Source organism: Rattus norvegicus, chromosome 10 (assembly GCF_036323735.1).
Source record: "Rattus norvegicus strain BN/NHsdMcwi chromosome 10, GRCr8, whole genome shotgun sequence".
Classification (NCBI taxonomy): Eukaryota; Metazoa; Chordata; class Mammalia; order Rodentia; family Muridae; genus Rattus; species Rattus norvegicus.
The window spans coordinates 1,384,386-1,407,054 of NC_086028.1; the positions used below are offsets into that span (position 1 = coordinate 1,384,386).

The window sequence follows — 22,669 nt, forward strand, 5'->3', positions numbered from 1 at the left end:
CATAGCTACAGATAGAAACTCACAAGGAACAGCCTGTCTGAGAAAGGATCCAATAGGAAAAGGTTGCAAATGAACCTAGAGAGATGGGATCCTGTCAAAATCATCACCAGAGAAGCTATACTCAATTGAAGCTTATAGCAGAGAATCCACTCCCTGCTGGTACTGGATACAGTTCCCAGTTTAGTAAACATAGCTAGTACTGCTGCCAGAGGAGTTTTAGAAAGGGGCTTCCTGAGCTGAGGAGACAGGTAACTGGGTAAAGCGCTTGCTAAACAAGTGTGACAAGCTGAGTTCAGAGCCCCAGCACTGAGGTAAAGTCAGATGTGGTAGCACATGTTTGTAATTCCAGTGTTCTCTCAGCAAGATAAGAGACAGACAGGATCCTCAGAAGCTCATGAGCCAGCTAGCTTGGTATATAAGCTACAAACAAACAGACCTTGTCTTACAAGATCTGACCTCCATATGAACATACACCTGCACACACATGAACATGAACCCATATAGAGAAGAGGAAGGGCAAGGCAGAGAGGGAGACAGGAGTGGGAGGGGAGAGAGGATTTTGAGACAGGATCTTACTATGTAACCCCAGCTAGCCTGGAACTCATTATGTATTTCATGCTGACTTTGAATTTATATTTTTTGCTTCAACTTCCTAAGTACTAGGTCTGTAAGCATGTGCCAAAGTGCTTGGCAGAAACAACAACAACAACAACAACAACAACAACAACAACAACAACAACAACAACTTCTCAAATCATTATCTTGCCTAGTGAAGTTTACAACTTGATCTTCAGGAAAGAAACTGATGGAAATTGTGTATGTCTTACTTAGGGGAGATGTTTATCTTACTTAGGGTTTTACTGCTATGAACAGATACCACGACCAAGGCAACTCTTACAAGGACATTTAATTGAGGCTGGCTTACAGGGTCAGAGGTTCAGTCCATTATCATCAAGGTGGGAATATGACAGCATCCAGGCAGGCATGGTGCAGGAGGAACTGAGAGTTCTACATCTTCATCTGAGGGCTGCTAGCAGAATACTGGCTTCTAGGCAGCTAGAATGAGGGTCTTAAAGCCCACACCTACTCCAACAGGGCCACACCTTCTAATAGTGCCACTCTCTGGGCCGAGCATATACAAACCATCACAGTGTTGCTCTCACAAATGGGAGAGAGAGGCCCTCATTATAGAGAAGAGTCTGTGAATCTAAATCTCAGGTACTGCAGAGAAACTGAGCAGGACCAGGACTCAGTTTGATAACTCCCATACCAAGTAACAGCACAGGAATGGCATTTCCATCAAAACCATTTACATTTTAAAAAACACTTTAAAGGAGGAGGAAAGCCACAAGAGGCAAGTGACAGTTGTGTAACTCTTACTTATGAAACTGCAATCTTCAAAATGTAAGATTTTTTCTTTTTATTTGGAAGCATCTCACAAATTCCTGCAACACTGCTCTCTACCACAGAAAGCATGCAAGATGTTCATGAAGAAGTCATTTCTTTCAGAGTTATTTATTGAAGTTTACTGTGTAACAAATTTTCAAGAGGCATTAGCCTTGTTAGGCTGTTCTGTTCCAGGAGATAGGCAAAGCAATCACTGATGCTTAAAGGAGATGCAGAGACCTGGATGAAGCGCATTGGTACAGAGTTTACCTAACGTTCATGAAGTCCTGGATTTCCTCCTTTGCCTGCTTGGAATCTCAGCATCCAGGAGACAAAAGCAGGAGGACCAGAAATTCAAGATCATCCTTGATAAGGCCAGTTGAAGGTCAGCCTGGGGCACATAAACCCTGAGATGATAGTGAGGAAAAAAATGAGGAGGAAGAGAAGGCAAGAGAGAAGGAGAAAAGAGAGAAAGAGGAGGGGGAAGGAGGAAGGAAGAGAGGCAGGAACAGCCAGAGGCAGTAGCTATTGCACCCATCATCCATCTCTAACAACCATGAAGCAGTGGTGGAAGCAACTAAACCCAAATGTAGTCTTTTTGAAGTCAAGTTCAAGAACTGCAAAGTTGCACATAGATTAGCAGGAAGTCAGTTTGGACCACAGTCTTTTAAAACACCATTATAATAGGTGTTAATACCAGGTTACAGTACACATAGCTTTGTGCCTATCTTAAAAATGAACACTAGAGCAGAGTGGTGGTCCATGCCAACAATCCTAGCTACTATGGCACGTGAGGCAGAGGATCCTTTACTTTTTTTTTTTTTTTTCAGAGCTGGGGACCGAACCCAGGGCCTTGCGCTTGCTACATAAGCGCTCTACCACTGAGCTACATCTCCAACCCGAGGCAGAGGACTCTTAAATGTGAGTCCAGCCTAGACAACTTAGGAAGACCAAGACCCTATCTCAAAAATAAAATTGAAATCAAGAACCAGGTAGGTAGCTCAGTCAGGGGAGTACTCAGCTAGCACACAGGGGTTTAATTCCCAGTACTCTCAAAAACTAAGAGAATATGATTTCCATTTATATTAGTTATGAGTTGGTAACTTGCTTCTCAATGTCTTGGTGCCGTCCTACGCCTCTGTGGATGAATCTCCCATTCAGAGTCACACAAATATGTTTGGCAGGGCAGGAGAGATGGCTCAACCAGTAAAGGGCTCTCATACAAACATGAGAACCTAAGTTCAAATCCAAAACACCATTGCAAAACGCTGAACATTGATGTTCTAGAACCCCAGTGCTGGGTGTGGGGAGATAGAGATAGGAAAGATCCCTAAAGCTCATTGGTCAGACAACTAAGGAGTTTCAAGTTCAGTGAGCCTTAAAAAAAGAAATACAAAAGTTAAGATGGAAAATACTGGGCTGGAGAGATGGCTCAGTGGTTAGAGCACTGACTGTTCTTCCAGAGTCCTGAGTTCAATTCCCAGCAACCACATGGTGGCTCACAACCATCTGTAATGGGATCTGATGCCCTCTTCTGTACTCACATATATGAAATAAATAAGTTAAAAAAAAAAAAAAAGAAGATGGAAAATACTTGAAGATACCTCTCATACTTCTGGTACTCCACACAGTATCCCCATGCTAATAAGTACATACACCACACAAAATTCAAACAGTAAATTTTAAAAAGCACCTGCTTCCTATAACTTGGTTTTACACTTCTAAGAATTCATTTCAGTATGGTTTGCTGTGTGTGTGCAGGTGTTACAGTGCATGTAGGGCCAGAAGCAGATATCAAGTGTCTTCATCCACTTTTTTTTTTTTTTTTTTTTTTGAGGTAAGGTCTCTCACTGAACCTGGGCTCACATTCTGCTCCACTGGCTGGGCAGCAAGCCTCAGGGCCCTCCTATCCCCAAAGCCCAGCACTATAAATCGCAGCTGTGCATCATCACACCAGCTTTTTATGTGAGTGCTGGGGATACCACTTAAGTCCTCACACTTTGAAATAAGAATTTTAGTGGCTGCATCAACTCAGTCCCTAGGATTGGTTTTGTTGAGAGGGGTCCCCCAAAATTAAATCTACAAAACTGTATGAAAAGACACTCAAAATATATACCTCTAATTTCAAATTCCTAGAAAAGATATAAAGTGATATCTGAGTGAACAAAGCTAGCCAAGCTGGTCCTTAATACTCGAACACACACGAACCAATACCCTTCTCAAGCCCAAGTTTATATCTCTATCAAAACAAGAGGTGAATGGGAGTCAGGTGATGGTAGACACCTGTAATCTCGTCACTTGGGAGGCAGAGGCAGGAGAATCTCCATGAGTTTGAGGCCAGCCTGGTCTATAGAGCAAGTTCCAGGACAGAGAAACACACGAGGGCGGGGAGAGGGAGAGGGAGGGAGAGGAAGGAAAGGGAGAGGTAGGGAAGAGAAAAGAGCTAAATATTCACATAGGACCTGTGTGATGATGGACATGTGGTATGCATTTACAGAAGTGATGTCACTGTGGTCAAACACATCAAGAGTCACTAAGCCTGGGCTGGAGAGATGGCTCAGTGGTTAAGAGCACTGACTGCTCTTACAGAGATCCTGAGTTCAAATCCCAGCAAAAACATGGTGGCTCACAACCATCTGTAAATGAGATCCGATGCCCTCTTCTGGTGTATCTTAAGACAGTGACAGTGTACTTATATATAATAAATAAATCTTTAAAAAAAAAAAAAAGTCCCTAAGCCTAGCTTCTGTCTTTATGCTGCTTAAGTACAAAGACATGCAAGGACATGCTCTTGTCTTCAAAGGGCCACTCACCATTCTCTAACATGAACTAGCAGCACAGGACAACTGGGAAACCATGATGATGTTAAATCAGAACTATATGCACTAAGCTAGAAAAGCAGTCTTGACAGCTGTTGTCTCCCTCTCTGTAACAACGAATAGAAAGGATCTAGAAGCAAAGTACCAGAATGTGGCTGAACAGGCACTGAGTTTGAACTTGTACCTGATACAATTCTTTATAATAAAATTTTGGTAAAAGAAACCAAGAGGAGGAGGAGGAGGAGGAGGAGGAGGAGGAGGAGGAGGAGGAGGAGGAGGAGGAGGAGGAGGAGGAGGAGGAGGAAGAGGAGAAGGAGGAGGAGAATAAAATAAGACAATTTACAGTAACATTGTGAACTGAAGTTTCCAGGAGAAAGGAAGAAAAGAGTGAAGCGGGAAAGAACTAGGGCCAAGTGCACTTATGTTAAAGATTCTACAAGACTAAATGGCTGAACTTCAAGATTGTGGATAGTTAAAATGTTGCAAATCAGAGGCAAATTATCTTGTGCTACTTTTAGTCTCTTTGACTAAAAGTATCCTGTCTCAGTCAGGGTTTGTATTCCTACAAAAGACATCAGACCAAGAAGCAACGTGGGGAGTTTACACTTCCACATTGCTATTCATCACCAAAATCTGGACTGGAACTCACCCAGGGCAGGAACTTGGAGGCAGAGGCTGATGCAGAGGCTATGGATGGATGTTACTAAAATGTGTTCTGAGTGGACTTCTAGCCTTCCACAACTCAATCTCTACTAGGGATTTCCCTTCTGTGACCCCTAACACCGAGTGTAGTAAACACCTTAATTTACTACTTTCTTTGTTCTGTAATCAATAAGATTTCATGTAAGCAACAGTGGAGCATGGTGCTTGAGGAAACTGGAATCTGTGCTCCTGAGCCACTGTAATTCATACTGGGTTCCAGAAGGAAATGTCTATTATTCTGATTAAGGTGAGTGCTGTGTTTTGAGTTGAAAATGTGGTTGCATTTGAAAAGGGTTATTATACTCGGTTATACTCAGGAATAGAGCCCTGCCTAGAATGCAGAAGACCCTGGGTTTACTCTCATTTACTGGGGGAGGGGGGGATAATTAAAAAAAAAAGGAAAAGAATTTATATCTGAGTAAGAATAAAAACAGTAGGGCTGGAGAGATGGCTCAGCGGTTAAGAGCACCGACTGCTCTTCCAGAGGTCCTGAGTTCAATTCCCAGCAACCACATGGTGGCTCACAACCATCTGTAAAGAGATCCGATGCCCTCTTCTGGTGTTCTGAAGACAGCTATAGTGTACTCATATATAATAAATAAATAAATCTTTAAAGTTTAAAAAAAAAAAAAAAAGAATAAAAACAGTAACTATTGTTTGGAGGCCATTTTATTCTATCAATCAAGGTGCTAGGGAATTCTTCCTACCATGGTTTGGGCCCCTCTCCAACATTTCAAAGATTTCAGCTGGGCCATATACAAAGCACTTGCACCCACAACCCCAGTGCACCCTCAGTACAGGCTACAGAGGCTCATGCTAGGAAATTCCCTTTGAAAGAAAGGGGGTTTAATCTCACCAGGCTCCTAAGTTCTAAGGTAGAACTTTAGAAGTAAAAATAATATCCTTACAGGTTAAGTCAAGGTAGCAAACAATTATCAAATCTATAAAACCTGGAGTTGCCTGCAACTTCAAAAGGGTCATAGTTCTGTAAAACTCCATATGGAATTCTATAGGGGGAATTACTTAAACCTCAAAACTGGTTGAATACCAGTCAGTGTGTTGGGCAGAGGGGTGCGTGGTCTGATACCCTCAGGCTCTGGAGTAGTTTGTATCACATTACACTTCAAAAGCACCCCTTCTGAGTTCTAAAAGGTTATCCTAGCACACAATACACAGAAACAGGTGGCAGAGAAAATTACAAACCTCCACCCAGCCAGAGAAGTTGAAGGTTCCGGTTAAAAAGTAGGAGGATGTACAATCTGGAACAAAACCGAGATGACTTAGAAGATATAAAGTCGCTCCGGAGACAAGGTGACTCCGGGGTGCCCCGGACCTCAATGAGGTAGAAGAGCTGGGCCAACATCCAAGGTGTGGGGTAAGCACTCTCACACTTTATTGGATAAAGTTTATCCGACCCAAAGTGCTGTCTAGGGAAATTTGAAATGTCCAGGACCGAGACCCATAGGCATTGAGGGGGAGTTTGGATATAGGCTGGTACTCGTGTGGCAGCAGTTGGGGACCCGAGACCTGTGGGATCGAGGCGCAGGGGAACAGACTGGGGGCCGTGGGGCGGAGCGGGCACCGGTCTTGAGGACGTTCTGAGGGAAGGGAAGCAGCCAGCAGAAGAGGTACAGAGTTGCCCAGGGCGAACAGCGGAGCTCAGGGATGGAAGGTGGAAAGCTGGGGAGGGCAGGTTTGGGGGACGCATCGGCTTGGTCACTTACCCAGCTCGGGCGGCGAAGATCCCAGGGAGGCGCGGGCTAGCAGGCCTTTCTTGCCGACCAGCCCTTTCGGAACCGCTCGGCCCGTGCCTCCCATTGGCTGTCGCGCTTGGGACGCGTCTGACTTGGCCAATCATCGTGGAGAAGCAAGGTTTAGAAACTTTTTCAGTCTCTTCCTCCCCCTCGGCCCCAGGAGCTGCTCCGCCAAGCCCAAGAGGTGCCCGGCGGGAGGAGCTGCAGGAGGCGCGGGCCACTTGGCCCATCGGGCGGGCGTGGAGAGGCCTGCTGGAGGCTCGGTGCTCACCGTGCCACACACTCTCCCGCACGCCCGCACGCCTCTCCTTCACACTGGTTGCATTTATCTGCCCTTGCTCCTGCGCAAGAATAGACAAAGGAGCAATTGGTCGGAGAAACCCGGGCATTAGGTTTCAGGTTACACTTGAAAGTGTCCTACCCAATTCCAAAAATGCGATACTAGCTCAGATTGCATAGAAAAAGACAAACTTCCGCCCAGCCCACAGGGCCCTTGTCCCACAACTTTACACCCCAAATAGAATCTTTAACAACTGATTCTTCTAATTAGTGTGAAAGAACTTGACTTTGAATTCTACCTCCGCCGCTTATTAGTTGGGTGAATTTGAGACAAGGTATTTAATTGCTCGTGGATAAAACCAGGTTTCCCACAGAGCTAAACAAATAAGTTTATAACGCTTTGTGCGGTGCTTTGTAAATATTAAGTACAATTAAGTATTAGTTAAATGACCATATGTTGAACAACCAATGTGTCTCAGACACAGTGCTAAGTTCTTTTGTGGATGGTAGTGGATGGTTGTTAGCCATCATGAGATTGGCTGGGAAATCAGTCAGTGCTCTTAACTGCTGAGCCATCTCTCCAGCTCCTTTTTTTTTTTTTCTTTTGAAATACTTTTCCTATGTAACTTGTGCTGGCCTCAAACTTCTGAGCATTACCTTAGCCTTATTTTTCAGTGGGATCACAGGCCCAGCTAATAATAATTTCTTAACATCAAGCCATTCTAATTGATCATTAATTATTGAGTACTGTCAGGCACAAGGTAATTTTACAATTTGGTGAATAAGACAAATAATCTGATCTCAAAGGGTTAATACAGTAAACAGAAACAGAATTTCAGATGCCAAATGTTGCTGACTATTTGAGAGACTGGGAAGCCAGAGAAAGGCATATTTAGCTTACATTTTTGACAGTGCTGGGCTTGAGTTTACTCATTCAGCGGTATCCCCAGCCTCCTATAATTGTTTAAAAGAGGAGAAAAAAAAGTATAGGAAATCCAGGAATTTGTAGCTAACAAAAGGAGTTTTGACTCTTACAATTATGCTCTGCCCCATGCCCTTGTGTACTTGTGTACAAGTAATGTCTCCTGCCCCCTGCCCCTCTTCCCCTAGTAGTGTTGACTGAAATTAAGCCACTCTAGGCAAGTGCTCTACCGCTGACTTATACCTTCAGCTCCTTTTTGTCCTTTTGAGTTAAATTCCTTCTAAGTTGCCCAGGCTGGACCTAAACTCACCCTATAGCCTAGATAAGCCTCACCTGATAGGCATGCTCTGAGATTAGATAATTGGGCTGCTTCTGGCTTTTTATGTGGGTTCTGGAGATCTGAACTCAAGTTGTCAGGCTTACACAGAGGCTGGTTTACCCAACTGAATCTTCTCCCCAGCCCTGGAAACATTCTTTTAGAAAGATTAAATTGTGCACTTTCATTCATCCATCCATCTTCTTCTTGGCCTACATTTTTTCTTATTCGTGCATTGTGTATGATGTTTCACCAGCATGAATGTCTGTGTACTATGTGTGTGTGGTGCTCAAGCAGGCCAAAAAAAGGTGTCAGATCCCTCTACAGAGCTCAAAAAACTACTCTAAGCCATTTGGACACTGGGAGGGGAACCTCATCTCATCATCACTACCACTACCTCCTTCTCTGGAAGTACTCTTAACTACTGTACCATCTCTCCAGCCCTTGGCCTGGTTTGTAGAGAAAGCAAAATTGAGACCTTTAAAAAGTATTCTCTCTTTAGCTTTTCATTTAGTCTAGCCAGCTGGCCATATTTATTACGTTACCCATTGACCCTAGCATACCCCGAGTAGAACAAAATGCCAAGCAAAGTCAAAGGAAATTGTTGCCTCACTCTTTTATGTTTTGTAGCTAAAATCTGTTCAAATAACTTAAATACCACAATTACTTTTTTCCCTTATGTTTTTAGTTAGTATTGTTGGTATTCAAAAATAGCTAGAATAAAGTAGAGGTAAAATGGACACGTACAGTGAGTAATCAACTTGAGAGTCTAGAAAACAAAACTAAAAGCTACTGGAATCTTTTTTATTTGTTTCAATTCTCCTTTGGAAAATTCTGCCCCCTCACGGACACAATGCTGTTCTTAGCAATAACAGACACCTGAGCAGGCACTCATCACTTGCCTTCTGGAGAATTCAATAGGAACACAAAGGATTCATCAACTACAAGTTTAAACTCACCCTCCTGACACAGGAATTCAGGGGTGCCAAGTTCATTCCACTTAATGCAAGTCTTAATGCACATACAGAGACCTAGGAGAAAAACTTGCCATTTTCTGCTTCCTAATTAGCTGACAAAGGTCCTTTGCTTCCTGGCAGACTTATAAGTATAAACTAAGACATAGTAAATCACGCATACATTTAGGTTATATTTTTCCCCCTAATTTGCACCCAGAAGTAGCAAAGAGCTGGAGATTTCAGAAATTATCTTCCCCCCCTATGGAATCCTGAAAACTCATATTTAAGCCAGGCATAGTGGAACTCGCCTTTAGTTTTCGAACTTGGGAGGCAATGACAGGCAGATCTCGGAGTTTGAGGCTAATCTGGTCTACAAGGAGTTCCAGGGCAGCCAGGGCTTTCACACAGAGAAACCCTGTCTCAAAAAACAAACAACAAAACAAACAAAAAACCTAACTCATATTTAGGTCAAGTAAAAGTGAAGGCTGCAAGGCTCAGTAGAGAGGATACAGAACAGAGTTTATCTGTTTAAAACATTAAGTATTTTGATATCACAAAGTTTTTATAGCTTTGGTGTCTTCTTTTTCATGGCCAACCTGTCATCTGAAAAATATTCATGTTACAAAGCACCTGGTTTATTAAAACAAAAAGTTTGCCAGGCCACACGAACACCTTTAATCCTAGCACTCAGTAGGCAAGGGGATGTGGGTTTGAGGACAGAATAGTCTACGGGCAAGTTCCACACCAACCCAGGGATACACAAGTGAGATACTATCTCTAGAAAGAAAAAATGGGGGGTTGGGGATTTGGCTCAGTGGTAGAGCGCTTGCCTAGCAAGCGCAAGGCCCTGGGTTCGGTCCCCAGCTCCGAAAAAAAAAAAAAAGAATAGAAAGAAAAAAATGGGTAGGATATTATGTGTTCTTAATTGTTGGTTTCAATATTCAGCAGCAGTCTTTGCATGCACTTTATCAGCATTGAAACTGCTAGAGACGACAGGTCGGACCTTGCCAAAAGCCCATTTGGCAGGTTTTACAGTTTTTTTCTCCTTTGGCCACTAGGTTGCGCTAAAAGATGCTATGCAATTTGCACGACTTAATTTGTAAAAATAAGAGTTATTATGTGACCAAGCAGAGCGTTAAAAAAGACACCACGACACTTTATTTCACATTAATCTTGTCTCCTTAGTCCTCGCTCCCAAGACCTCTTGGAGCTTGGACCCTAGCAAGTTCCACCTGGCAGGCCTTTCCTTGCCTCCATCACAAAAGCCGCTTAGTTCTCCGCCTGGAAGCTCCGTTCGACCTGGTGTCATTAAACCAGTGATGAGAACTCCTAAACTGGGGTTCGCGCTAAAAAAAGTGCCACCGATCCCCCAGATAACCCCCTATTTTGAGGTTTATCGGGAGGGGACTGAGCCTGACGAGGCAGCAGGGCCGCGAGGCCCCGCCCCCCCTTCCCTGCATGCCCTGCGCGGAGAAGACGCCGAAGCCAGGGCAGGACGGAAAAAAAAAAAAAATTGGCCGAGACGCAGGGAGGGGTGGAGCTAGAAAGGGGATGGGAGGAGCGGGGGGAATGGGCGGGGCTGATGGAGGAAGAGACCAGGTGGAGTGGGGACCGGGTAGGAATGGGCGGAGAAAGGGAGTGGCCAGAGGAGGAGAAGCTGAGGAAGGGTACGAAGTGGAGGAAGAGGGGAGGCAGGGAGATTCGGAGAGAGGGGCGGAGCTAGTAGTAGAGAAGCGTGTCGGTTTTGCGACAGGGGTGGGGCGGGGCGGCGCGGAAGCGGAAGTGGAGGGTGCGCTTGGCGGCGGCGGCGGGAGCTGAGGAGTCGGGAATCAAAATAAAGGGACTGGGGGGTGGGTGGGGGAAGGCGGAGGTATCGGAATGTAAGCGGAGAAGGAGCTGGTGGCTGAGGTGAGTCTTCTGTCAGTTCAGGGACTCCACTCGGGCGCACCGGGTGCTCTGACCAGCAACGTAGCTGATCTGGGAGCGGCGCTTTTTCCCCCAGACTGATGGTCCTGGTGTTGGAGGACCAGAACTGGGACCCGCGGAAGGGGCCGCGCGAAAAAGTCGGTCTCCAGTGTTCTCCAGGTCTCTTCCGGGGCGTTTAGCTCCTAGCTTGCGCTTGTCTCCCTGGTCGTTCCCTGGCCCTCTAGGTGTCAGTACCAAGCTTCACAGGCTATGCAAAGTTGGGAAGTTGAGAAAAAGGACAGTGGTGATGAGTCCCTTAGTGTTTTTAGTTTTTGCAGCTCTTCTGAGCGGACGGTCTCTTAGCAGCCACTTTGGATGCAGTTTCAATTTCAGCCGCTTCCCCAAGTAATTATAGCTTGAACGTGGTACTTTTTAGTTACACTAGTCTCTTTTAGACTTCCCAGGATCTTTCTGTTTTGCATACAAGGAAATGGTCAGCTAAATGATCTTCCTTCACCTTCAGTGAACTCTTCATTTGTTCAGGATCATTTATTGGTATTTGTGAGGCCCGGTGGAGGTGCTAGGTTGGGATACCGTGTATTCACATACAATCAATGCTGTCGTGGAATTTATATCTTAATGTAGGAGAAAAATAAATCACCAAATAGTCATTTTAGGTAAAAGGTAGAAAACGAGCAAATACGTAGGACTGGGAGTTTGTGGCACAGGGGAGGTCATTTGAGAAATAATTCAATCTCAGGTATGTCTTGTCGCCAAACCACAACTCTGTAAGTAAGGGGGCTGTCGTGATGATCAGACTCACAAGAGATGAACCTTATGTTTAGAAAGATAACTTGCCCACAGCTGCACAGATAGGTGGCCTTCAGAGCCAACAGGCAGGCAGTACAGTGTCACTTTGCATTCTCAGCTAGTGTCTAAGTTGCTCAGAGACTGAGAGTTTCAGGAGGAAAGACTCTCACATTAGACCTTCCTCTGACTGATTCAGTTGCTTAAATGGAATTCCTAGGAATATTTTGAAAAATTTTAGGCTGCAGGCCACTGATGTTTTTCCTTATATTTGTTTGTACTGAGTAATCTCGCTGTATATGCCTGCCTGCCTGCCTATCGACAGAGTCTCACTGTGTGACCACAGCTGCCTGGAACTTGACTGCCCTTAAACTTACAGGTATCCTCCTGCCTTTGCCTCCTGTGCAATGTTGAAGGCTATGAAGCTTTAAAAAGTTTCTGGTTCTCAGTGAAATGTTCGACATGGTAGTTCATTTTAGGATTTGGCTTTGAAAAGATCGAAGATGCTGAAATTATGAACACTGTGAATATGACAAGTTCTTAATTAAAACTGGAGTGTGTTGGGTGATTTACAACCTAGATTTTTGTGGGGTTTGTTTTTGTTTGTTTGTTTGGTTGGTTGGTTGGTTGGTTGGTTGGTTTTGGATTTTGAGACAGGGTTTCTCTGTGTATCCTTGACTGTCCTGGAACTCTGCTCTGTCGATTGGGTTGGTCTCAATTTAAACATATCCACCTGCTCCTGACTCTCCAGTACTGGGCTTAAATGCATGCCCCACTATCATCTGGTACAACCTGGATTTAATGATTAAAAACAGGTATTGTAATTCAAGTAATGATAGTAAACTTTGTCTCCAAACTATTTTCAATTGTACTAGGCTACTCCTCTGCTAATTCTTTCATTCAACAAATGATTACTTTGTGATTACCACAGAAGAGCTTTGGGCTGAGCACAGGATATAGTGATGAAAATGGACAGTGCATGCATTTTCCAATTCTCTTTCTATATAATGCTGTACAGACAAGGAAACAAACTTTTCTCTTTTCCTTTTCCCTCTCTGCCTCTCTGGGGTTGAACCTAGAACCTTCCATATGCCACTAATCTCCATACATTCCTTAGCCTACAAACAGAAACTTAGTTTCAGAACACTACCTAAATAGTAAATATATTGGGTTTTACAACTGGATCACATGTCAAAGACTCAAGTCTTAACTATAGTTCAACTCAGCCATAGATAGTATTTAGATGAAGGAGTATAACTGTGTCCTAATGAAACTACAAATATTAAAGTTTAAGTTTCATGTTTAAGAACACTTTCTCAAGAATTTAAGAAATTCAGAATATATTCTTTGTTTACAGGTCACTTAAATACAGGTGTGCCATGCTTCACACCTATAGTCTCAGCATTTGAGAGACTGAAGCAGGAAGAAGAGTGTTATAAGTTTGAGGCCATCTTCAAGATTATAGAATCTGATCCTGCCCAAGAAAAATGAGATAGACATACACAAACACATGCGTACAGACAGCAGGCTGACTTTGGCTTGCAGACTGTAATTTACTATATGTGAAATACACTGTGAACCATTCTCCACTCACCCTATCATGAAGATGTAAAATCTCAGAAGCATCTTACCAGAGATACAGCGGAAAGAAATTATATTCTACATGCACAGATGAAATCTCTGATAAAGAATCACTGAAAGTGGTCAGAGCTGGTTTGTTGCACCAAGAACTTACAAATAAGAGTTAGTTGTTCTCATTACCAGCTTTCTCCCTGCTCAAAGAGTGTACATTGGCTTTGCCTTTGGTATACTAAGACTCAAGAGTATCTAGGGTAAAGTACATCTATGGGTTGTGACTTCCTTAATTGTTCCATGTTTGGTTATAATATGCTCTTTCATTGTAAACAAACCAAAAAAATCAGTTGGCTTCATTTGTAGAATAGAATTCAAAGTCCTCAGAGGTCATTTAATTTGGCCTTCTGTACTCATATTGGGCATAGAAAAAGGTTGACACTGTGGTTGTTCGTTTACTAAGATCAGATGCTATCTGCTGGTAACTACTTTGCTTTCTAAGCCAAACTTATAGGAAGAAATATCTGAAAGTTAAGAAAAACTATAGGCTGAGTGTGGTGGGCCACACACCTTTAGTCCCAGCACTAGGGAGGCAGAGGCAGACAGATCTCTGAGTTTTGAGGCCAGCCTGAACTACATAATGAGTTTCAGGGCAGCCAGTGTACACAGAGAAGCACTGTCTCAAAAACAAAAACAAAACAAAATAAAAAAGGAAAAACTACAGGCAAAGTCTGATTTAGCCTGGAGGCTTATTTCAGCCAAGTGAAGAGGGAACTTCTCACCTAGAGATGTGCACTGTCCATGATTTGACTCTGTCCTTCAAGAATGCCTATGTCCATTCGCATTTGAAAAGTTCTAGTGGCTGGGGAGCTGGTTCAGTAGGTAAAGTACTTATTTCATAAACACGTGGACCTGGATTTAATCCTTATTACCTACAGAAAAGCTGGGTATGGTTGTAACATGTGCTTGAAATCCCAGTGCTGGGAAAATAGAGACAGGCAGACCCCAAGGGTTTATACCAGCCAGTCTAGCCAAATTGGTAAGCTCCAAGTTCATTGAGAAACCCTGTCTTAAAAAGAGGACAAAGGAGAGGAAGATCATAGATTGAAGACACCCAAAGCTGACCTCTGGTCTGTACACACATGGGAGCATCTCCCCATTTGCACACACACAGAAAAGAACTATGGGATATGAGGAATACAGATCATAAATGGTATGTGTGGTGTATGGAGATGTTCATGTGGGTGTATGCACATGTGCAGGCATGCAGGTGCACAAGCACATATGTACATTCATGTAGAGACCAAAGGTGGTTGTTGGATATCTTTCTCATTATTCTCTAATGTTTTTTAAAATTACATTTGTGTGTGTGTGTGTGTGTGTGTGTGTGTGTGTGTGTGTGTGTGTGTGTGTGTGTGGTGTGTATACACACGCCATGGCATAAGTATGGAAGTTAGAGGACAACTTGTGGGAGTCCGTTCTCTCCGATATGGTGATCTCAGGAATAGAACTAAGTTTGTCAGGCTTGGAGGCAGTCAACTTTAACCACTGAGCCTTGTCAATGGCTCCTCCCCACTTTAGTTTTTGAGTCTGTCACTGAACCTGGAGTTGATTGATTTGGCTGGGCAGGGTAGCCATTAAATTCTACAGATCTGGCTGCTGCTTCTTTCTCAGTGCTGCAGTTAGTTGCGTGCCTGTCTTTTATAAAAGGGCTGGGGATTTGAATTCAGATCCTGATTTTCGTATAGCAGATACTTTTTTCAACCATCTCCCAGCCTCAGATCATAGGTTCGTTTTTTTTTTTTTTTTCTAAATCAAATTTATAGAGTTACAATCTACCAAGCTTACCAAATTTTAGAAGCCTGTAGTGAGCTGTGATATCCATGCTATCTTTGTTCTTTGAGGTCTGACTCTTTGAGAGCTGTTGCACCATGAGCACAGCTGTGGTCTCATACTTTAACATTATAAAATGGGTACTTGTGCAAAGAAGTAACATAGATGTTGACTCATTTTTAACAGGGTGGAAGAATGAAAGAAAAGAAAGATGAAAGAATGTTGAACCATATTGTCTGGCTATGTGATGGAAGGGAACGGAACTGAGAACCCTTGCAGCAGAACACTTGGATGGTTACACCAAAATAACGATGCTAAGCCGTGGCTTTGGAAATTCTCTGGTTGCTTTTCTCTTCCTGAGCAGACATTGCCTCTTAGTTCCCAAACGGTAACTATGTGCAGGACATGGCACATTGGATAGACAATGAGTACAGGTGGTCTAGACAATCTCTCCAGCCAGTTTACACTCACTCACTCATTAAGAACACACTTGTTCAACTCAGAATTCTACTCTGAGTGGCAGAGGTTTTAGGTGATTAAAATTGGGAATTTGACTCCTTATTAAAGTCCCAAGTTCCAAAGCTTGCATAGTAAAATCAATGAAAAGTATAAAATAAATTGTATTTAACTATACTTTCTTAAGTGGCTTTGGAGATAAGTTTTCTTTATATAGTTCAGGTTGGCTTTGAATTAATGATCCTTCTTCCTTGGCCTCCCAAAGTCCAGGATTACAGATAGGTGTGACCATTGCCCCTGGGTCACCCTCTTATGAATTAGAAAAGATTGACAATACATTTTTGTTCAGGATTTCATTCCTTTTTGGTGGTGCTGAGTTTGAACTGAGAATGGATAGTTCTAATCACTGTATCTTTGCACTGACCACAGTATAAAAGCTGCATTAAGACTTCAGTGTTTCCTCAGTGCTATCAGCAGCACATGTGGGCTCTTTTGGGCAATGGCAGGTGTCATTCATAGTGATTGGTATACCAGTCTCCTCCTTTAAGGAAAACCCTACTAAAACCTATTACTCACCATTTACAGGAATAAATGAAAGGAAGCCGCCTGCTTATAAACCACCTTCCTTGAATGCTGGCTGTGAAATCATGGTTTGCATATCTCCATTTTCTTCTTTAGACAGTGCTTTGAAGCAAGAAGTTTTATATATAGTCTCTGAGGTCTGATAGTTAATCTGTCTTGCTAAAACAGACCCTTCTGCCTGACTGCACCAAGATTCTGACAAACATAGTGTTTAGTTGTATGTTTTCTTTAGTTGACATCCTGCAGACCTTTCTTAAGGTTGTCCCTTGTCTTAGCTGGATGCTGTTCTATTTCTTCAGTTATGACTAAATGGTATAAAGAGAGTTGAACGTTATTTTCCATTTTTTAATGAAGTAGTGTATGAAAGAACAAAACACAGTGGCTCCAAACACTCACCTGTGTTCTGATCTCTCCTCAGAAAGAGTACATGGAGAACAAGAAAGCTGCTGTGGAGTTAAAGGATATACCATCTCCCCTTCATGTTGGCTCTAAATTTTTCCCAGCAGTTCCCCTTCCTGATATTCATTCTCTTCAGCAACCTAAAGTACAGCTCTCAGCTATTCCCAAAGTAAGCTGCTGTGCTCATTGCCCTAATGAACCCTCTACTTCACCCATGCCTTTTGGTGGTGGCAGTGGCAGTAGTGGACGTTCTGGGAGCTTGATTCACACAGGCTCACTATTAGACTCACCAAGCACTGGGACAGTCACGTGTCAAGTAGGGTCAGATTTTGCTTTCCAGTCCGTGTCTTCATTGCAGAATGCCTCAGCTAGGAACAACTTGGTGGGCCTTGCGAGTGACCTCCCCAGCATGTGTGTAGACAGTAACCTACCTTCCTGCAAGCACCTGTCGTGTTGTGGGAAGTTCCATTTCCAGTCATGTCGCAGTAATGTACACAAGCTGCATCAGTTCCAGACTCTCCAGGGCTGTACCTCTGCTGGCTATTTCCCCTGCTCTGATTTCCCAAGTGAGGCTCCTGGGCATTTGGAAGAGCACCTTTCCCATTCAGAGCTTACACCTCACTTGTGCACCAACTCTCTCCACCTAAATGTGGCACCTCCGGTTTGTTTAAAAGGCTCACTTTACTGTGAAGACTGTCTAAACAAGGTCTGTATCTTTTATTCTTTATCTGGGGGAGATGAGGTTTGGTTCTGTTAAATGGCTTTATCTTACCATATCTTTATTGCACACTGGGTTGAAGATTTCTTCATGATGTGGATCACACTCCCTCAGGATAGCTGCTTCTGGGGCTGAAAGATGCAAAGGGTAAAATGGGAGGCCTTCCAAAAAAAAGAGCAGTGTAGTTGATGTGTTTAGCCTGTGCTTTTAGAGCCTCTGGTCATAAGAAAGTCATGTCCTACAGGACACCTTAGCTTTGCAGTCTGTGATCTGTTTCGCCCTTCTCTAGGATGCGGTTAGTTGAATTCTTATAACTTAAGTTTAGTTTATACATGGGGCCTTTCTCAGCAGGAAAGTAAGTACACATTGTCTTTTTTGTAGTATGAGGAACTTGAAACTTGACTCCAATCACACTAGTGTTCAAAGAAAAGCTCTTCTGCCATTTATGGGAGGTGCGTGTAAGCTCTCCTTCACATCAGATACATGTCCCAGGTTGAGCATTTGAACAGGTTCCTGATCATTTCAAGTTCCTTCTTGAGATGAAACTGGATTGGTAGCTGATTGTTCTGATAAAGACTGTTTGAAAATAAGCTTTATCAGAGGTCAGCAGGTCAGAAGGTGAAAAGTTTAGAATGATGTTTCAGTTGTATGAGTTCAGTATTGATGTGTCGAAAACATCTTCCTTTTTTTTTTTTTTTTTTTAATTGAAACAGCCAGCAAGAAATAGTATAATTGATGCTGCTAAAATCTGGCCAAATATACCACCTCCAAGTACTCAGCCTGCACCTCGAGCTGTTCCTCTGTGTAATCGCTGTGGAACAAAAGGGATGGAAAAGGAGACCTCGTTGTTGGCAACCAGTCTAGGCAAAGCTGCTTCTAAATTTGGTAAATAATGGTGTAGCATTAAAAGGTGCATTTAAGTCCCCCCAACCCAGCTTTGTTTTTATTTTATGTGTACGGTGTTTTGCATGCATGTGTGTAAACCTACTGAATGCACCTGCTGCTTCTGGAGGCCAAAGGAGGGCACTGGATCCCCTGGAAGTGGAGTTACAGAAGATCATCAGTCACCATGTCTATGCTAGGAACTGAACAAATGCTCTCTGCAAGAGCAGCAAGTGTTTTGTTTTGTTTTGTTTTTTTTAAAGATTCGTTTATTTATTAAATATAAGTAACACTGTAGCTGTCTTCAGACACCAGAAGAGGGCATCAGATGTCATTGCAGATGGTTGTGAGCTACCATGTGGTTGCTGGGATTTGAACTAAGGACCTCTGGAAGAGCAGTCGGTGCTCTTAACCACTGAGCCATCTCTCCAACCTGCAGCAAGTGTTCTTACACATCTTTACAGCCTCCATTTGAGTTGTTTTCAATATTTGACACAAATGTTGTATTTAATTGCCTCTAAAAACTTCCTTGTGATTCTAAGGGTGCATTTGTGTTTTAAAAGTATATGTGAGACTTACTTTTTCTCATTTGGCAAAAATATTTTTGATTATAGGCCTTTGTTGGGTTGAGGCTGTTTGAGACCAGAATCTGTATAGGAAAATGGGGAGTCTATTAGATTAAGTGCTCACTTGCGTTGTATGTTTGGTTTTGTTTTTTGAGACAGGGTAGGGTCTCTCTGTAGCCCTGACTGTCCTGGAACGCTCTGTATAGACCAGGCTGGCCCCAAACTCAAAGAGGTCCACCTGCCTCTGCTTCCTGAGTGCTGGGATTAAAGACTTGTGCTATTATGCTTGAACTCAGCTTCAGTTCTTAATGCTTCCTACACATTTTTAGTGTTTAGAAAAATTTAGTAGTGTCTTGATTGTTGTTGTTGTTTTGTTTTGTTTTGTTTTCAGGACAGTGTAGCCCTGGCTGTCCTGGAACTAGATCTGTAGACCAGGCTGACGATAAACTTAAGAGACCTCCCTGCTTATGCTTCCCAAGTGCTAGGATTAAAAGGCGTGTATCACCACTGCCTGGATGTAGTGCTGTTATTAATAGTATTTGAAACCTGAGTGTTCTCAGTCAAAATCATTTCCCTAAAAAGCAGTTACTGTGACATTTTATTGAGAACATATCTGAAAGGTTAAGCCAGATGTACATTAATGTACCAGAGTAGTTTCAAATGAGAAGCAGTGCTAGTTTCTCTTTTCTGGTCTTTTCAATGTCTTCCCTACCCAACAGGAAGCCAAGCCTATACTGAGGTGGAAGCAGGTCCAGGGACCTTAGCATCCACTTAGTTTCTGGTCATCATTGGAGAGATACCATGGGCCAGCTGGAGATGGTTTCTTGCTACTGAAAATAGAAGTGGTCTCAGTATGTCACTGGGAATGTCACTGCTGCTCCTTAAGTTAGCCAGTGAAGTTGGTATCCTTATACTTAACGGCAAGCAATAATTTGATGTTTCTGTTATTTAGAGTGTTGGGAAATTACCTATTGTAATTTAGCTGTTTCTTTTGCACTTTGTGTAACTCAAAGTACTAACATTTCTTAAGGGTCACCAGAAGTTGCAGTCACTGGACAGGTGCTGGAGACCCTCCCCCCCATTGGTGTTTTCTGGGATATTGAAAACTGCTCAGTCCCCTCTGGCCGGTCAGCAACAACTGTTGTACAGAGAATCCGTGAGAAGTTTTTTAGAGGACACAGAGAAGCAGAGTTTATCTGTGTGTGTGACATCAGTAAAGAGAACAAGGAAGTCATTCAAGAGCTGAATAATTGTCAGGTAAGGCTTTTTGTTGTTGTTGTTTGTTTGTTTTAAGCTTTGTAAACTGCTGAGGGCCAGAGCAGTTTCTCTGCCCTGACTTCCAGAGGGCTGGAGTTAGTTCCCAGAACCCACAAGGCGGCTAACAGCCATCTGTATGTAACTTCAGTCCCAGGCATCCGACACCCTCTTCTGGCCTCTGTAGATGCCAGGCACACATGTGGTACACAGACATACATGCAGGCAAAACACCCACAAGCATACAAAATTTAAAATAATGAAATTTTTTAAAATGTTAATTTGCTGTGTTAGCAGAAAAAGTATCTGTGATTATTTGGGGAATTGTGTTTAAAATTCCAATTCCAGTTTGGTTGAGTGATTTTTTTTTTTTTTATGCTGTTTTCAAAAGATAGAAAGCTGCACACAGTTTTTCCTAGAATGCTGAAATTTAAACATTTGATCTTTCAGTAACGCTGCTTGTATCTTGACACTATGCACTGTAGCGACTGCACGTCTGCTGTCTGCTTTACCTGCTCTGTTAACTAGGCATGCAGAATAGATGTAGTATTTGTAGATGTAATTGAAGATCTAAGAAGTAAACCACTTCTTTGTGATTGTACTGCCAATAAATGAAAGAATTAGAATATTTATTTAGAGACAAAAGTCTTAGCAGATCACCCTTTCTGGCCTAGAAGTTGGTATGTAGATGACCGTAGCCTTCAGTTCACAGAGATCTGCCTATTTCTGTTTCCTAAGTGCTGATATTAAAGGCACACACCATCATGTACAGCATTAAGAACAAAAATTTAAATCAAGGTAGGCTGGGGCTAGAGGGATGGCTCAGTGGTTAAGAGCACTGGCTGCTCTTCCAGAGGTCCTGAGTTCATTCCCAGCAACCACATTGTGGCTCACAGCCATCTGTAATGGGATCCGGTGCCTTCTTCTGGTCTGTAGGCAAACATGCAGGTAGAACACTGTATACATAAAAAATAAATATTTAAAAACAAATCAAGGCAGTCTGACCTCAAAGTCTGCTGAGAAGTTAAAATAGAATCCAAATGTTTTGACTTTTGAATAAATAATGCCATTAACATTTCGTATTTTGCATAGAATTCTATCTTTTATATGCAACACACAGATATATACTATATATCCTATGATATACATACTTACACAAACTGTCAAATCTAAATGAAAATTATATGTGGTTGAGGTGCTTTGCTTTGGATACAGCTTTGTTTAAGTCTTAACAAGAGGGGGTTGGGGATTTAGCTCAGTGGTAGAGCGCTTGCCTAGCAAGTGCAAGGCCCTGGGTTCGGTCCCCAGCTCCGAAAAAAAGAAAAAAGAGAAGAAAAAAAAAAGTCTTAACAAGAGTCAGTATTTTTGGCTTCCTCAGGGATGTAATTCTCTCTTCCATCTGTCATGCAACCCAGATCTGTAGGCTACAGATAGTAGATGACAGACCGGTGATAAAATGGAACTCACGGTGCACCTAACCTTACCACTTGCAGATTGTGGACAAAATATATCATGGAAAGCTTGGTGACATGGAAGTTGACTACCTGTGCTTCCTAGGGAGAAAAACGTTTAAGCAATTAGAAATGAAAGAAATGACAGTAATTTCTCCACTTTTTATATGGAGAACTAGTTCTGAAGTTGAAATCCAGTTGTAAGCTTCCCATTGCCAACAATAATAATGGAAGAGCTTCTTTCCTTGTGTGTTATCTACTAGGGGTAGGTGTTATGGCATTTCCATAAACCCAGTATTCTGGAGGCTAAGCAGGAGGATCAAGAATTTAAGGCTAGTCTGGGCTGCACAGTGAGATCTTTGCTTTTAAGAACTGTGGGCCAAATGTGTGGCAGTTTCTGACCCTAGCTCTTGTTCAATGATCCTTTTGATAAATGATCACAGGTAACTGTTGCTCACATAAACGCTACCGCAAAGAATGCTGCTGATGATAAACTCCGTCAGAGCCTGCGAAGGTTTGCAAATACGCACACTGCTCCAGCTACTGTGGTTCTTGTGTCAAGTAAGTGTCAAAGTATCTGTTGGTTTTATCCACACTGATTCAATGGGAATTACCAGAAATGACAAGCCAGAGAACCACAAAGATGCGAACACGGGGCATGCAGTGATGATTGCTTGCAGCTATTTAGAGAAATGACTGAGTCTACAGCCTGGTGTGGATTACCACTATAATCTCAGTGTGTAGGAGGCTAAGGCAGGAGGATCGAGCATGCAGGGCTGGCCTGGGATACATAGAGAACACTTAACTGAAAAACTCTAAATTTTTAGTTTTCTCCATGAATTATTGAAGGGCCAGTTTATTCAAGAAAATGGTTTGTTTTATGTTGTGTGTATATGAGAGTGGGTGCTTCCCCTCCCTCAGTATTATAACTTTTTTTTTTTTTTTTTTTTTCCGGAGCTGGGGACCGAACCCAGGGCCTTGCGCTTCCTAGGCAAGCACTCTGCCACTGAGCCAAATCCCCAACCCCCAGTATTATAACTTAAAAAGTACAAGATGAATAATTTTCAGATTTGTGTTTCCCCAACATGTTAATACCTCCTCCCTGTTAAT

General features: G+C 42.8%; 2 protein-coding genes and 1 non-coding gene across 15 annotated transcripts in view; 1 reads left to right on the forward strand and 2 right to left on the reverse strand.

The window, feature by feature from the left end:
• The window catches only part of Nde1 (nudE neurodevelopment protein 1), a 44,158-nt gene extending 37,376 nt beyond the window's left edge, over window positions 1-6,782 (reverse strand). For 4 of the 6 annotated variants that reach the window (XR_005489955.2, XM_006245851.3, XM_063269977.1 and 1 more), the window contains exon 1: window positions 6,632-6,782. The gene's annotated coding sequence lies outside the window, so the exon portion shown is untranslated. Of the gene's footprint in view, window positions 1-6,110; window positions 6,167-6,631 lie in introns of all 6 variants that reach the window. The other 2 variants (XM_006245850.5, XM_063269978.1) reach the window with 2 other exon arrangements.
• A 3,737-nt stretch (window positions 6,783-10,519) lies between these two features.
• On the reverse strand, window positions 10,520-10,596 carry Mir484 (microRNA 484). Its single transcript, NR_032282.1, has one exon. It is a non-coding gene; the product is annotated as a microRNA 484 (primary transcript).
• Window positions 10,597-10,885: 289 nt separating this feature from the next.
• The window catches only part of Marf1 (meiosis regulator and mRNA stability factor 1), a 44,704-nt gene continuing 32,920 nt past the window's right edge, over window positions 10,886-22,669 (forward strand). For 2 of the 8 annotated variants that reach the window (XM_006245854.5, XM_063268364.1), the window contains exons 1-6: window positions 10,886-11,042; window positions 15,438-15,639; window positions 16,708-17,394; window positions 18,120-18,291; window positions 19,885-20,111; window positions 22,003-22,120. In XM_006245854.5, the coding sequence (XP_006245916.1) occupies window positions 15,499-15,639; window positions 16,708-17,394; window positions 18,120-18,291; window positions 19,885-20,111; window positions 22,003-22,120 (1,345 nt within the window). In that variant the 5' untranslated portion in view covers window positions 10,886-11,042; window positions 15,438-15,498. The other 6 variants (XM_006245856.5, XM_063268363.1, XM_063268362.1 and 3 more) reach the window with 5 other exon arrangements.